The following is a 17154-nucleotide window of genomic DNA, read 5'->3' on the forward strand; positions in this document are numbered from 1 at the left end:
TTTTTGCTGACAAAGATTGGCCCTGAGCTAACATCTGTGCCTGTCTTCCTCCACTTTATATGGCCACAGCATGGCCAACAAGCGGTGCATCGGTGCGCACCCGGGATCCCAACCTGGGCTGCCAGCAATGGAGCGCATGCACTTAACCGCTATGCCACAGGGCCGGCCCCTGTTTTGATTTCCTAAGTGTATATCACAGTTACTATTGTTTATTGAGTTCATCTATGAGAAATCAGTATGTTTTAGGACAAAATGAGAAATTTTTAGCAACTTAATTCAAGCTGTACTGTTACCAATTTTTCAAGTTTAAATACTGGAATTTTTTTAGAATTAACATTAAAATACCATGCTAAAAATTTATTTTTCATTTTATTTATTTATCCCCCCCCTCCCCCGCAAAGCCCCAGTAGATAGTTGTATGTCATAGCTGCACATCCTTCTAGTTGCTGTATGTGGGATGTAGCCTCAGCATGGCCGGAGAAGTGGTGCGTTGGTGCGCGCCCAGGATCCGAACCCAGGCCACCAGCTCCATTATTTATTTTTTTTCCCCCAAAGCCCCAGTAGATAGTTGTATGTCATAGCTGCACATCCTTCTAGTTGCTGTATGTGGGACACAGCCTCAGCATGGCCGGAGAAGGGGTGTGTCGGTGTGCGCCCAGGATCCGAACCCGGGCCGCCAGCAGCGGAGCGTGCGCACCCAACCGCTAAGCCATGGAGCTGGCCCTATTTTTCGTTTTAAAATGACTGGATGCCACTGAAATGACCTGTTGTAAGAGACTGCAATCTTAATATTAGTCTAAGTTCTTTAAATTGAAGATGAAGAAAATGTGAGGTCACGATAACAGCTGCTACTGAGAAAAGGTTTTCTTTAAACCAGTAGAACTTCATTTCCTATCTGAGCGTGACACTGGACTGCTACCTTTATTGGAGTTAACTGCCAAAACTCAACTTTGTTTGTACGCTGGCACCTTGTTTCTAATAAAACTACATATTTCTTCACATATCACTGCATCCCATTAGGCCGAAGTTCTCATTTTTATAAGGCAAGACTACTGAATTCACAGTGCTATGCATGAACTTGATCTCTAACTATATTCTTCCCTATAAGAAGGAAATGATGCACTAAATATCATTTAGTGCATGGTTTTGCTTGTTTCATAGTTTTTTTAATCTTGTTTTTTACTGTCTTTAGCTATAAGGAAACTGATACAATTCTCTCTTATTGCAATAAGATCTCAGTTTCGTTATTTAAAGATTTCTTGGGCCGGCTCCGTGGCTTAGCGGTTAAGTGCGCGTGCTCTGATGCTGGCGGCCTGGGTTCGGATCCCGGGAGCACCCCGAGGCACCACTTCTCCGTCCAACGTGAGGCCGAGTCCCACGTACAGCAACTAGAAGGATGTGAACCTATGACATACAACTATCTACTGGGGCTTTGGGGGGAAAAAACTGAATAAATAAAAAAATCTAAAGATTTCTTTGTCCAGTTCTTTTAATCCTAATTTTCACTTTTTGACTAAGTTTTGGCACTCATTTCCTTCCCATACCAACATTGAACAGGGAAAGGTGTGGCAAAATATCAGTATATTTAGCTGCCTGTGAGAACTGCTTCTGGAAGAAATAGAGAAGTAGTTCTCAATAGTGATGGTACAATCGAATCAACTGGGAAGGTTGTTTAAACATATTTCAGTTCCTAGGGCCTGCCCTAGACCAGTTAAATCAAAATCTGTGGATAGAGCCCAGTACCTTAGGGGATATGAAAATCACTAGGGATATCTTCTGCTTTAAATAATATTTTAATATTAAAATAATTTTCCTTGGCATTTAGGTGAGGTCTTAGTTTTTTTGTTTTTTTTAATTCTTTAGGGGACTGACTTACAAGGAATCTGGGGTAGACATTGCAGCTGGAAATATGCTGGTCCAGAAAATTAAACTTTTAGCAGAAGCTACCTCCAGACCAGGTAAGTCAGATCCTGTCCTTTGCTAGTTCATTAACTTTAACAAACATTGTGAATTGATTTGGGCTTTGTAGTTTACTGAGGAAAATGTTCCAAATTAATGCCAGGTTGCTCTAAGTCTTGCCTTACTTAAGCCAAACACATAGTCTTCTGCTTTCTTGTCTCTAATATTAAGAAAAGCATTTCTTATCCATGGTATTAAACTCAAAAGGATATGTCTGCCCCTTTAATATTGAATTACTTTCTTGACAATTTTTAGTGCACATGCTGCTGTCTCCCATTCTCAGGAAAGGCTTCTCTTGTTCTAGCCATTCTTACGAAGAGGTGGTTTGTATATTCACGTTTAATCTATTGAAATGCAGCAAGTAATTACTTTCCTTTGCAACAGGCTGTGATGTTGAGCTTGGAGGTTTTGCTGGTCTTTTTGATTTGAAAGCAGCTGGTTTCAAAGATCCTCTTCTGGCCTGTGGAACAGATGGTGTTGGAACTAAACTGAAGGTAATCAGACACCTACGTGAATAAAGGCCTTTTGTGAAAGATAAGGGAATTTACAGTATATCAAACACATATTTTTCCCCTCTTGACCTATATGCACTAAAGAAAACCATACCAAATAACCATATAATATGGCTAAAACATCTACATGTTTCAACAACACGATATTATTGAGGCTAAATCTGGACGGAAGGGTTATTTTAGGAGATAAAAGGGATACTTTTGGACCAAGGAGCTTATCAGAATTTAGTGTTCTTTTTGTCTTTAGGTGTTCAGAGCAGCTAGCCAAAAGTCGGTAATATTTGTTAGCCTCCATTATAAATTGACAAGATTTAATTTGGAGCTTCTTCTCTTATGTGGATGTTTATATTGTTCTGTAGATCGCGCAGCAGTGCAATAAACATGATACCATTGGTCAGGATTTGGTTGCCATGTGTGTAAATGACATTCTGGCACAAGGAGCAGAGCCCCTCTTCTTCCTCGATTACTTTTCTTGTGGAAAACTTGACCTCCACACGACCGAAGCTGTTGTCGCTGGAATCGCTGAAGCTTGTGGAAAAGCTGGATGTGCCCTCCTTGGTATGATCATCCATTTCAATCACGCATCCTTCTTCTTGCTGTATTTTAGCCCTAGGTATAAACATAATTGGTATTAATACAGCTAACGAGAGAAACTATATATCACAAGATGAGGCAAATAAAATATAGATAATACTACCTGAAGAAAACTTAATAGTGCCCTCAAGGGTTTGTTCCCTAGATTCATACTCCTACACTGGCAGCCAGGCCTTATCTTTCTCCCCAGTCTTTGCCACTGTGTCCATCCCCATCTTTCTCAGTGGCCTCCTGGACAGACAGGGTTGGGGTTATTTCCTCCTTACTGGCCCTGCAGCAGAGGCAGATGGGTTCCTGGCATTCTAAATCTGAACTTAAGCCTCATTTTCTCACAGAAGTGACAATAAGAATAAATTGTACCCAAGGTTTATAAAAATATTGCTTAAATATATACGAGAATTTTGAGCAAAATGAATTTGTAGGTTGACCAAGGAATGAAACTACCTCTTTTATATTGTTTCTGTGGACAAGTCTGTCCCAAGAGCCTAAATTGCCTTTTCAGCCATCTTTTAGAATAGTTCCTGATTTGGAGTCTGCCTGCCTAGACCCTGTCTTTACGTGATATAATCGTAGAGTGAACTATGGTGTACTTTTTAGGCCAGGGCGTTTGGAGTTAGGCAGGCCTAATTAAATCACATCTCTAAGCCTGTACCGTCATCTGGAACACAGTGACTGTGAAGATCAAACATAGGTGAAGGTGTTTCTGAAACTAAACTGCTACAGAAATGACGTTATCTTCACCTGAGGCTTCATCCCGTGAAAGTAACGAAATTTGGATGCTACACTCACTGTTTGTGGAAATTAGTGCTATTTCCCCTGAAATCATGCTTGGTTGAAAGTTGTGTTAGGCAGCTGATAGAGTACATTTTATTGAATGTTTGTGGAATATAGCTACGTGTTTAATTGTTCATATTAAGAGTAGCTGGTGTCACTCCTTCCTAGACACGTTTGTGTGATTTGTTTACTCTTGTGTTATCTTCCTGCCAGGAGGTGAAACAGCAGAAATGCCTGACATGTATCCTCCTGGAGAGTATGACCTAGCCGGTTTTGCCGTCGGTGCCATGGAGCGGGATCAGAAACTCCCTCACCTGGAAAGAATCACTGAAGGGGATCTTGTTGTTGGAATAGCTTCATCTGGTCTTCACAGCAATGGATTTAGCCTTGTGAGGAAAATTGTAGCGAAATCCTCCCTCCAGTACTCCTCTCCAGCTCCTGATGGCTGTGGAGACCAAACCTTAGGTAAATGTATTCACGTTTAAACTCTCCTGCTTAGAAATGTCTGAGCAACCACTTAGTGGAGTTAGTCTCTCATTACTTAAAAGTTAGAATGGAATAAATTACATTATCCTATGGTTTTGCTGTTTGGACATTTTTGTAGAACTGGTGTGTCTGTTCAGGATCACAGTCATTCTGTATTTCAGAATTGTTTTTTATCTGTGCTTTGGTTTTGTATTTGTAGGCTAAGTTTTTGTGTTCTCTCTCCAATGTACAGGGGACTTACTTCTAACTCCAACCAGAATCTACAGCCATTCACTGTTACCTGTCCTACGTTCAGGACATGTCAAAGCCTTTGCCCATATTACTGGTGGAGGATTGCTAGAAAACATCCCCAGAGTCCTCCCTCAGAAATTTGGGGTGGATTTAGGTAAGATTGCTAAAAGGAACTTTTGCTCAGAAAACCATTAGGAGAAAAATACATTATGAGAGAAAACTCTGTGGGTAGTTAGTGCACATATGATTATACAATGGAAAATTCTTAATCATTGGGGTTTCTTGGGGAAAAAATAGGGCTGACCTTTTTCTACCTGATTTTGCTTTATTAGCTATGTTTATAAGGCGTAAAATCCTCTCGTGTAATTGACTTATGTAAGATGAAGTGCTATAAGCAGATGCTCCAAGGGGCTTGGTGATCTCAAGCTCTATCAAGATGGAACCAGGCAGGTGCCAGGAAGGGAAATGGTAGCTATTAAATAGTCCATGGAGGGCCAGCCTCAGTGGCCTAATGATTAAGTTGAGTGAGCTCTGCTTCAGCGGCCTGGGTTTGGTTCCCGGGCGCAGACCTAGACTACTTGTCTGTCAGTGGCCGTGCTGTCATGGCAGCTCATATATAAAAAGAGGAAGATTGGCAACACTTGTTAGCTCAGGGCAGATCCTCCTTAGCAAAAAAGAGGAAGATTGGCAATGGATGTTAGCTCAGCGTGAATCTTCCTCAGCAAATAAATAGTTCATGCAAGAGATAAAGAGAACCCAAACCAAGGCGTCAAGAAGGGAGGCAGATTTGAGAATCATTTTGCACTTAGAAGGAAAAAGAAGTCCCAGGCTTTTAGTTAAGCAGGTGAGTAGATGGTGACATGCACACCAGAGGTGGAGGAGTAGGTCTGGAGTAGGAAGTGGGAATACAGTGTTTTAAATCTTCAGTGTGTTTATTGCAAGGTGTCTGTGAGCAGAAGTTGAGGCTGAAGATAAAGTGGCTGCTCATATGCAAATAGTAGATGGTCATAGCCAAGAGAGTGGAGGGAACCAAAAGATTGTGCCTCAGTGTTCTGTCCACCTTAAAGATTGGCAGAGGTAGAATTACTGAAAAAGAACAGTCCGAAGCAGGGAGTAAGCCGTGTAAAAGTATCATCAACTTTTGGAAGGATCTGAACATGATGCTGGTCAGCAGGGTCAGGCATAGCATGGAGATCTACGATGAGGACCAGAAACAGGCCAGTATATTTCAGAGTTAGCTCAAAAAGCAGTGTGGTGAGGGGAGACATGACCCACGAGATTATTGTGGGGGGAATGTGTGGCAGAGATGTAGAGACAGTGAGTAGAGACTGTTGTTTCAAGAAACTTTTTGGTAAAAAGTAAAGGGGGATAATAACTTATGCTCATGGCAAAAGCGAGGGACAGCCTTTTCCCTCCCTGTTTTTACAGGGTAAAGAGACAAAGTCAGAGAAACTGCTCTAGCTGTCATAGACAACTAATATACATTGGTTTGAGGGAGTGGAAACTGAAGAAGTTCACATAAAATAATGCCTTTCATCATCCTTTTCAAATCGTTAAAAACAGTGGCATGCTGATGAACAGGAAAAGAGGCAGGGCTGATTTCTGCCTTTGCCAATTTCTGTGGTGTAAATACACCCATCCTGGCCAATTTTAAATGGCTGTATTTAACAGCCTCTACAAGCTGGCTCTAGCACACCACTAGTTAAAAATAACATAATGGTCACCCCATCAGGACACTGAGAGTTAATATAGCCATGTTCCTAAAAGCCTTTATGTTTTGAGTTACGCAAATATCTGTATCTCAATAAAAAGGAAACTCGGTCCTTTGCATCAGCCTCTGAGGTTTATTCCAGGAATCATATTTTGACAACAGATTAAAGTAAGGAATTTTCAGCACTCAAGTTACAACTTGTTATATTACTCATGACATACTTGATCATTTGTAGAAACTAGGCATTTAGCCTGTCAGTCTTTTTTTCTATAAATAAATACTTCGTTAATCTTTTGCTAAAATGAGATCATAGTTTGGTAATCTGGTTTTTATCCTGCCGTTTAGTATATCATCAGCATCTACCTGTCATAACAACATCATTTTTGATGCAGAGTATTCTGTTTTTTTGTTTTTTTTTTTTAAGATTTTATTTATTTATTTTTTCCCCCCAAAGCCCCAGTAGATAGTTGCATGTCATAGGTGCACATCCTTCCAGTTGCCGTACGTGGGACGCGGCCTCAGCATGGCCGGAGAAGCGGTGCGTTGGTGCACGCCCGGGATCTGAACCCGGGCCGCCAGCAGCAGAGGGCGCACACTCAACCGCCAAGCCACGGGGCTGGCCCCAGAGTATTCTGTTTTTTTATGGATATACCACTATTTGGTTTTCTGTTGCTGTTCACTTTTGACTGTTGATAGAATAGTGAACATCAAAGTAGCTAAATCTTTTGAGTTCAGTTTTTAAGAATGTACATTTCCCAGGTAGTAGAAGTGAGGTTAAATCTGATAGGGGAGAAGGTTCAGAGACATGTGATGCCTTTTAAATATTGTATCAACTCCAGAGCATTAAAAAAGTGATTATCTTGCAGATCCACCAAATAAATAAGGGGAACTGATAGCCAGCCTTATTATTGGAAGGCAGCTCTGCTCACCACTGTACCACCAACACTGCACTCAACCTTATTATTGAATAAAAAATTCACAATGCCTTCCCTTTCTTGGGAGCATCATAAATATTTAATTCAGTATAGTTTTTATAGATCAAATCCCATAACTATAGATTCCAGAGAACTATCCAAATTCTTGTATTATTCAAGAATTTTATGTATGTATATATCAGCATTTACCTAAAAATTTTTAAGAGATTTTTGTTGTATTGTTTGTGATAATAGAGGATATATTCTTAGACCTATGTCTAAATTTTAAATACAGAGGGACAGATAGTGATCTTACATATTTTATATAGCATGACTTTTCTTTAATAGTGTATGCATTTCTCTAAATCTGTATATAAGCCACCTACTTTTGCATCATGCTTGGGGTGCATTTTGGTCTTCACTAAGACATAGCTAAACATTCACAAAAGGGTAGTATGCCAGCCTTTACTGGAATTCAGCTGTTAGCACATTTAATCCATTAGGGGATTTCTGGGAATCTAGTTAGTTAATGTAGCACAAAACCTCACTCAGTTGTGAATACTGACCTAATGTGTCAACAAAAGTGTTCTTTTTTTTTTGTGAGGAAGATCAGCCCTGAGCTAATATCCATGCTAATCCTCCTCTTTTGGCTGAGGAAGACCGGCTCTGAGCTAACATCTATTGCCAATCCTCCTCCTTTTTTTCCCCAAAGCCCCAGTAAATAGTTGTATGTCATAGTTGCACATCCCTCCAGTTGCTGCATGTGGGACGTGGCCTCAGCATGGCCGGAGAAGCGGTGCGTCGGTGCGCGCCCGGGATCCAAACCTGGGCCGCCAGTAGCAGAGCGCGCGCACTTAACCGCTAAGCCACGGGGCCGGCCCAAAAGTGTTCTTAATGTCTAAAGTACAAATGGATCCCCTAAAAAACTTGTGAAAGGCCGGTTTAACAGTTTTACCTTGTATAAAATAGCAGAGCCAGCCCTGATGGCCTAGTGGTTAAAGTTCGGCACACTCTGCTTCCGTGGCCCAAGTTCAGTTCCTGAGCACAGAATCACACCGCTCGTCTGTCAGCAGCCATGCTGTGGCAGCAGCTCACATAGAAGAACTAGAAGGACTTACAACCAAAATATACAACTAGGTACTGGGGCTTTGGGGAGAAAAGAAAGAGGAAGATTGGCAACAGATCTTAGCTCAGAGCAGATCTTTCCCAGCAAAAAAAAAAAAAAATAGCAGTGCTGGTTGTAATTTCCATAGCTTTGTATGTATGCATACCTTTATACTTGTGTGAGGTGATAAGTTAATCAAACAACTCTTGCCCATTTTCAGATGCTCAGACCTGGAGGATCCCCAGGATCTTCTCATGGTTACAGCAGGAAGGACACCTCTCTGAAGAAGAGATGGCCAGAACATTTAACTGTGGGGTTGGCGCTGCCCTCGTGGTATCAAAGGATGTGACAAAGCAGATTCTGAGGGATATTCAACAGCACAAGGAAGAGGCCTGGGTGATTGGCAGGGTGATTGCATGTCCTGAAGGTAATCACTCTTATTTAGTTGCTCTTAGGTATATAATCTTAAGTATAACTTGTGTCCTGCCTTGCAGGCTCTCCGCCTACCGTTTATTCCAGCCATTGCTATGGCAGCTATCTTTACACAGCTGTAACATGACAACACCCATGCCAGTGACACCACATCTCTCTTCATTCCTGCTCAGGGCTCTGACAACGTCTGTGTAGCAGTCACATATGCACAGCTATACCCCGCAGGACAACCCATGACCAGTGGGATGAGAGCTAGTGAATAAATCCTCACTTTAGGGACAGAGAAGGGATCAGTTCTGAGGCACAGTCTACACGGCTCCTTTGAGGATCCCAGTGGAATCAAGCCCCAGTTGCCCACAGTGGTGACCAGTTTAATAACACCCTCTTATACTGGCTCTCCCATATTGCTCTCCCGAGATCCTCACTCTGGTTCCCTGGGATCACTTCCCAAAGTAATCCCCACACACCCACGACCTTGTCTCAGGCTCTGCTTTGTGGTTCAGCTCAATCCAAAGAGTCGTAAGCAAGCACCCAAGAAATATTGTGTATTCCTCAGGACTCTTACAGTACTAGAAATTGGCGGAGTGGCGGAAAACCCACTCAGATTAGGTAATAGAGATGTCAGGGCTGGTTGATTTTGTCTGTATCTGCCCTTCATTCCTGTATCATGTAGGTTTCATTTTCAGGCAGGTTCTCCAAATACCGGAAAGATTTCTTGAGCCCACATCCTTCAGCTCACGTTGCAATAAGAGAGGCCCTCTCTTTCTCAACATCCTATATCGAATCTTCGAATGGGCTTGCTTGGATCACATGCCTACCCTTGAGGCCAGGAGGTCATAGCACTATGGTGGAGGGAAGATTTGGAGGGGTGGGGACAGAACACTGGCAGGCAGTAATATATCCACTATATGCTTAGATATAGTGATGTGCTATAGCTTTTAGTTGAAGTGCATAGTCCTTGTACATCTTATTTTCAGAATAAAATACCAAGTAGTCTAAAGTTGTCATAGAATGCTTTTCTTTCCGTTATTACTGTTAATTCACAGTTGTTCTTTACTTACTTATTGGGTGTGTTTGAAATGAAGATTCTCCTCGTGTCAAAGTCAAGCACCTGATTGAAAGCATGCAAGTAAATGGGTCAGTACTGGCGAATGGCACCCTGAAAAATCATTTCTCTGTCCAACCAAAAAAGGCAAGAGTGGCTGTCTTAATATCTGGAACAGGTGAGATGTGGCTTTCTCTTTACTATGGGGCTATAGAAATGCTCTTCTCTTCCTCCTCCCACCCAAAAACACCTCCTTCAGATTGTGAGAATGCTGTCAGCAGAGTGGGGCAGGGCAGGAGGTCATTAAGGAGTGTTATCTTTTCTGCTTCCTCAGTCTTTCCACTTTTCTCAGGCATTTGAGACAGCTCCTAAAGGAAAAGTATAGGGTGTCAGGAAGGTGATTGAAGCAAGAGAAGTTTAGAAAAGACAGAAAGGATGGAAAATCCAACTTCTTTTGTATCATAGCTTCGTAGTTGAAAAGTCTGACAACAGTTGAAGATTTTTTAAATTGTTAATAGTAATAAGAATACAAGATTTATGTTTGACTCTTGTGAATAAAAGAGTACAGTAATAAGAACATGGTGTCCTCTCAAATGGATATAGCATGATTTTTTTTCCCACTATTGTAAGTAACATTGCTATGAACATTCTTGTAAATATACAATATGTTCTTGGGCCAGCCCCATGGCTTAGCGGTTAAGTGCGCGCGCTCCGCTGCTGGCGGCCCGGGTTCGGATCCCAGGCGCGCACCGACGCACTGCTTCTCCGGCCATGCTGAGGCCGCGTCCCACATGCAGCAACTGGAGGGATGTGCAGCTATGACATACAACTATCTACTGGGGCTTTGGGGGGATAAAAAGGAGGAGGATTGGCAGTAGATGTTGGCTCGGAGCCGGTCTTCCTTGGCAAAAAGAGAGGAGGATTAGCACGAATGTTAGCTCAGGGCTGATCTTCCTCACAAAAAAATAAAAATAAAATAAATAAAAAATACAATATGTTCTTAAGTGTATATCTGATTATTTCTTTAGGATACATTCCCAGAAGTGTAATTGCTTTACAAGTCCATTTTAAGGTTTCGATATACTTTAGGCCCAAGTTGATGGTAGAGCAAAGAAAACGAGTGTAAAGGCCATAGTGGTTTATTCTTCTTGAGAGGGTTGATTTTTCTTTGAAAATCATGTTACACTGTTTCTACTGCTATGCTAGAGCATAGGATATTATTTTGCAGGAGCAATTACGTATCCTAGAATCAGGAATACCTATATTTTCATAAACTATTAATCCATTATCCTAAGAGGAAGGGAATTTAAAAGCCTCACATATTTTGCCACTCTTTTCTAAGACATTTATTCAGAAATCTTGACCATTCTGTATTCAAAATGGCATATCTCGTTTTTTTTTTTTTGGTTTTTTTTTTTTTTTTTTGGTTTTTTTTTTGTGTGTGTGAGGAGGATCAGCCCTGAGCTAACATCCATGCCAATCCTCCTCTTTGTGCCGAGGAAGACTGTCCCTGAGCTAACTTCCGTGCCCATCTTCCTCCACTTTATGTGGGACGCCACCACAGCATGGCGTGACAAGTGGTGCATCGGTGCACGCCCGGGATCCGAACCTGGGCCGCCACCAGCGGAGCGCACGCACGTAACCACTACGCCACGGGGCTGGCCCTGGCACATATCTCTTTTTAAGAAATGTGAACTCCCTTGTGTTTTTCTTTCTTTCTCAGGATCAAACCTCCAAGCTCTCATAGACAGTACTCGGGAGCCAAGTAGCTCTGCACACATTGTTGTTGTCATCTCCAACAAAGCCGCAGTGGCTGGATTAGATAAAGCAGAAAGAGCCGGAATTCCCACCAGAGTAAGTTACTTTGAAAAGCATCTTTCTCGCGGGCTGCATTTAAACCCTAATCTGCCCTCTCAGGACCTGGGTCTGTAGGGTGCTTGTCCTCTGAGTGCTGGGTTTTGAGTGGGTGCTGGGCTTGCCTTTCTACTTCATCCTGTCCTTTCCTTAAGTCTTTGTATCAGGTGTATCTTCAGATGGAAGTGAAGTATGGTCTATGGTTTTAAATTAGTTTTGGTAATTTGTTGAAAAAGATTGTGCTTATCTTTTTCTATTACAGGTAATTAATCATAAATTATATAAAAGTCGTGTAGAATTTGACACTGCAGTTGACAAAGTCCTTGAAGAGTTCTCCACCGACATAGTCTGTCTTGCAGGATTCATGAGAATTTTATCTGGCCCCTTTGTCAGAAAGTGGAATGGTAAGCAAAAATTGTTTGACACCATGTTGAGAAATCAACTGAAAATGGACTACAGGGCGGTTAACTTGCCAGACAATCCCAGTCGTGAAATGTTGACTGTGACAGTTTATTTTCATGCAGGTCATAATTTAATATCCTTTGCCTGGCCCGAAGAATAACCCAATGATGATTTATTATCCTGCTCTCTTTATCAGTTTTCTTTGGCCTGCTGTAATTAATCACATTCTCTAATATAGCTTAGGCTTGTTCCACATTACTGCAAAGATAATATTTCATCTTCTGAATAAATATTCAGAATATAATATAAATATAAATAATCAGAAGAGACTTTTTACTTGTTTAGAAGCAAGAGAAACTGATTCTCTGTATGCCAAAATGAAGAGTCCATCCTCTCCTTAGGAAGTGTAGACCATTGCCAGAAGATAGCAAAAAGGGCGTTGTTGCCAGAAAACATAATACCTTGCATTATTGCCTTTTTCCCCAAGTTTTGACTGCATCCTATTGTGCTTTTTTTGTATACACATTTGGGCAATAAATCCATTTTCTCTCCAAAGAGTTTTTGTTTTCTTAAGAGAATATAGTTAGAGCACTTGTGATATATTATAAAATCAGCACTGCCTTTGGTGACGTAAGGCACAGAACTAACTAGTCCAGCATCTGGCTGGGGGACATGCCACTATTAGAAGTCAAGCACACAGACACTATACAAGAACCTCCTGTGTCTTTCTAATAGCATGTGCCAGCAATAAGCTGAATTTTCTTCAAGAGCCCTATGATCCAGATTAGACACCCTCCCCCACCCCCATCCAACTTTCAGTCACTGCAAGCACCTATTCAGAGTCCCTTGGTGTGTCTTCAGCTGTGCAAGGCAGGAACTTGCTGCCCCCAGGGCCTCCTTGGATGAGAACCTGTATTTCCCTTTACCTCATTTCTGTCTTTCACAACAAAAACACCCATCTCAGAGAAATCCTGCTCCTGTTGACTCCTGATTCTAGACAGGAAAGCATATATTTCTTTGACAGAATACATAGGATTTTTTAATTCTGACCACTGTGTTTTCAATAATTTCCAGGGAAAATGCTCAACATCCACCCATCCTTGCTCCCTTCTTTTAAGGGAGCAAATGCCCATGAGCAAGTCCTAGACGCTGGAGTCACAGTCACTGGGTGCACCGTGCACTTTGTAGCTGTGAGTATGTCTCTTTCTACCAAAATATTATTAGTCTTTAGATGTAAATTTTACTGGCTAGAAGGTAATGTTCAAAACTTTTGCTTCTTTTTCCAGGAAGATGTAGATGCTGGACAAATTATTTTACAGGAAGCTGTTCCAGTGAAAAGGGGTGACACTATTGCAACTCTGTCTGAAAGAGTGAAATTAGCAGAACATAAAATATTTCCCGCAGCCCTCCAGCTGGTGGCCAGTGGAACTGTACAGCTTGGAGAAAATGGCAAGATCTGTTGGGTCAAAGAGGAATGAAGCTCCTAATTCAGGAATGGAGCCAGTTTTGAAAGAAGTCTGACTGTTTGCGTGGTGGCTTTTTATTACGGACCTGGCCCAAAAGAAAAGCTGCTAAAAAAGAGGCCCTCACCCTTACCTCTTGGGCCATTTTTTAATGAACAGAGATTCATTAAAAACAACTGGTAACAGCATATCTAAGACATCATGTATTGTCTCCAGTGGTCTTTCAGGTTTTACCTGTTTAGGACCTTCTTATTCAGAATCAAGCTAGTCATTCAGAATTCCTTTCACTTTCAGCCAAATAAGATACCAAAACTCTTAGTCTTTCTTATCCTCTATTTCTAACCAATATCACCTCCATTTTTTTAACTGTTCTCTAATCTTTGAAGAGTTAACTAAGTCCAATAAGTTAATATCTCTTCCCCATATTGTATATCTGTACTGATTTGAATTGATCAGTAATTAAGTAAAATAATTGATCCAGTAAGTAAGATAATTACTTACCTAATTATCCTGATCATAATTTTGTGTCATAAAATTTCTGAGTAGCTCCCATTTCTGAGGGATAGTGTCCTTTGTGCTTTGAAATATCATTAACATTCCTCTAATAATTCAGTTTCTATAATGCCTAGATTTTAGCATCACAGTTATTCTATAGATTATAAACATCTATACCTTCATAAATCACTAGAGAGTTAAAGGGAAAATTTTGGTGGCTTCTAGATCAAACATAGGACTGCAGGCATATTACTCATCCTCCCTGTTTCCTCATCTACTAAAGTAGATAAATGCCTATCATATAGTTGTTTTGATAATTAAGTTTAATACATGTGAATTGCTAAAAACAATGCTTGGCACAGAGTAGGCACTCAAGGTTAGCATTTATTTCATAGTTCCTCCCAATTGTAAAAGCTATTGTAATTCATTATTCATTCAATGAATACACCGTGAGCATAAAATCGAGAATGGTGATAAATGGAATATCGGAAGTGTGGTAGGTATTGTTTTGAGGAGGAATGAGGGCAGATGGAGGGCAATCCACCCGGACTAGTAAAGAGTATAATGGGACTGCGTGTATTTCCCACTGCAGCTGGTCATTTCCAATCTGGATATGCAATTCTGTAACTAGGAGGTCTGGGTTGACATAGTGGGTACATGTGCATGACCGTACCCATAGGGCACCAGCCTAGTACCACATTTCTGTCATAGCTGAGTGAACAAGGAATGGCCACCCAGCCCAAAGGCAGCCAGCCATCCTCAGACTGCAGAGCAGCCTTCAAGGTGGTGTGGCCTAAGATCTCTGCCTGCCCAGCAGTGGTGCACCTTCCTGGAAGAGTACCTGGAGCCTCTGTTCAAATTCTCCTTTGGAGTTTAAACTCAAAACCTAACAGCAAAGGACTCTTACAGTAGTTATATACAGAAGATAGTCAACTCGCCCCTCAAGTTAGGAAAGAGGGTCAGGAGGAGCGGAGTGGAGTTGACAGACCTGCTTCAGCGACAGACCCTAATCACTGCCTCCTGTGCAAGTAGGTTTCTCCTGGCCCGGGCAGCTGGCTGACGTTACCTTCCTCACATTGACTGTAGTCAGCAACTGCCATCAGATGGGAAGTCCAGGTGCATCATTTCACACAGGTGCCTTTGCTGTAAAGACAATTGACATTTATTCCAGAGAGTTCATGCAACATTATTAAGCACCTATTACATACATGCCAAATACTGTCCTGTGAAGTTTATAGGAAGTTAAAAGCTATAAAGGAAAATGTTATTGGTTGATAAAATCACATACTGTAATAAAAGAGGCTGGGACCAGGATGTAAGTTAGAAAAATGAATGTGAGCTTATAACTTTAGACATATAATTCCAACCCTTACTTTTGATACTAATCTCCACTAAAAGGAACCTGGACTCCATGTAAAGTAGCTGATTCCATATCTTAGGAAGAATCGAAGTGTGTCCAAAATATCTGGTTGCCAGAAACCAAACACACTTGAAAATAACAAGGATGATACTGAAAGAACAAAGGAGTCAGCGGAAAGGGCGTCCTGCTGTCTAGTTTGTGATAAATTGAATACTATTTGGACATGTCAAGTATGTGAGCAGCCATTAGTTTATAATGATACTCAGAGAAAAGGTCATTTAAGTTATGAAAAAAATCAATGCAAAAAAGAGTGAAAACAAGATGTTAATATTTCATTAATGTAATAAATATGGATATTTATCTTTTTTTATAGATGTCTCTGTTTTTATTTGTGTAAGCAGGAATACAACAGATCAGCCCCTTGATCACACATTATGTTCAGGTAGAAAGACTGGGGGGGACCTGGTGGCGGGGGTCGGGGGAGAGTCCAACTTAATCATCCCTGCTTTACACACGACAATCAAAGAAAAGGATTCAAGTGTGAGTTCCAAAATGATAAGCCGAATGTTCTGAAGTGGAATGTTATAATTTCTAAGAGATATTTCATGGTCTCTAAATGTTCCTTCTCAAATTTTTTACTTACTATTTTTAACTACAAACTTTTTAAATAAGTACAATGTAGTATTTAATCATAATACAGTTTAATAACTGGTACAGCTAGTCCCTCCTCTTTACTTTTCTCATCACAATTTACTTGGCTATTCTCTCCCACGCTAAGCAGCCAGAACCACAGCCAACATGGTGCCCAGGAAGACTGGCAAAGACACTGCTGCCTTGGCCAAGTCGGGCTCCACCCACCCCACTTCCAGTGGGCACTTGATCTGCAGCTGCCGTCACAACCGAACTGCCCTCTGACCGCCTGCCTCTGGGTCACTCCTCCAAGCTTCAAGCCCCAGGCAGGATTATCTGATTGCCAAGTTGAGGTCATCCACCCTGCTCTCACAGCCAGGGGTCAGGGAGAACAGGAACATAGCCTTCAGGCTGTCAGAGAGAGATTGCAACTGCCTCACACACTGGTGGATGCCCCAAACACAGCAAGAGGACTCCCCCATATGACAAAGGTCCAACTCCATAGTTCAAGTGACAGATGCAGCTGCAAGCAGTTCAAGAAGATGATAAAATCCCAGCTTTTTTTTTAAGTTCATGTTATGCTGACAGTTCCTCTTGGCTTCTTATCTCCCTGAGCTGCTGTTTATCAACGATCTCTCTAATACATAAATTTTGCCTCCTCCACCACGTTTAAAAGAGACAGTCTCTGATCGCCATTCTTTCACAAGCCATGTAAACCTTTTTTTTTTTTTTTTTTTTAAAGATTTTATTTATTTTATTTTTTGCCCCCAAAGCCCCAGTAGATAGTTGTATGTCATAGCTGCACACCCTTCTAGTTGCTGTATGTGGGACTCGGCCTCAGGATGGACAGAGAAGTGGTGCCTCGATGCGCACCCGGGATCCGAACCCGGGCCGCCAGCATCGCAGCGCACGCACTTAACCACCAAGCCACAGGGCCGGCCCAATGTAAACCTTATATTTACCACAACATAAGGCCATTTTCCTTTATCTGGAGCCAACTGTTAATTAACACTTAAAAATTAATTCTTAAGTAGAAACAATCCAAATGTTCACCAGCTAATGAACTGATAAATAAAATGTGGTCTATCCATACAATGGAATATTAGTCATAAAAAGGAATGAAGGACTGACACATGCTACAAAACGGATGAACCTTAAGACATTAAGCTAAGTGAAAGAATCCAGTC

General features: G+C 41.4%; 1 protein-coding gene across 2 annotated transcripts in view; it reads left to right on the top strand.

Moving 5' to 3' along the window:
* The window catches only part of GART (phosphoribosylglycinamide formyltransferase, phosphoribosylglycinamide synthetase, phosphoribosylaminoimidazole synthetase), a 30453-nt gene extending 14744 nt beyond the window's left edge, over positions 1 to 15709 (top strand). For both annotated transcript variants that reach the window (XM_004429571.3, XM_087418131.1), the window contains exons 12-22: positions 1864 to 1958; positions 2344 to 2453; positions 2831 to 3029; positions 4053 to 4304; positions 4558 to 4710; positions 8507 to 8713; positions 9804 to 9941; positions 11487 to 11617; positions 11880 to 12021; positions 13094 to 13209; positions 13306 to 15709. In XM_004429571.3, coding sequence (XP_004429628.1) covers positions 1864 to 1958; positions 2344 to 2453; positions 2831 to 3029; positions 4053 to 4304; positions 4558 to 4710; positions 8507 to 8713; positions 9804 to 9941; positions 11487 to 11617; positions 11880 to 12021; positions 13094 to 13209; positions 13306 to 13497 — 1735 coding nt within the window. In that variant the 3' untranslated portion in view covers positions 13498 to 15709. The remainder of the gene's footprint in view (positions 1 to 1863; positions 1959 to 2343; positions 2454 to 2830; positions 3030 to 4052; positions 4305 to 4557; positions 4711 to 8506; positions 8714 to 9803; positions 9942 to 11486; positions 11618 to 11879; positions 12022 to 13093; positions 13210 to 13305) is intronic.
* Positions 15710 to 17154: the final 1445 nt, after the last annotated feature.

Source organism: Ceratotherium simum, chromosome 27 (genome assembly GCF_057802395.1).
Source record: "Ceratotherium simum simum isolate JZ-2026a chromosome 27, ASM5780239v1, whole genome shotgun sequence".
NCBI classification, from domain to species: Eukaryota; Metazoa; Chordata; class Mammalia; order Perissodactyla; family Rhinocerotidae; genus Ceratotherium; species Ceratotherium simum.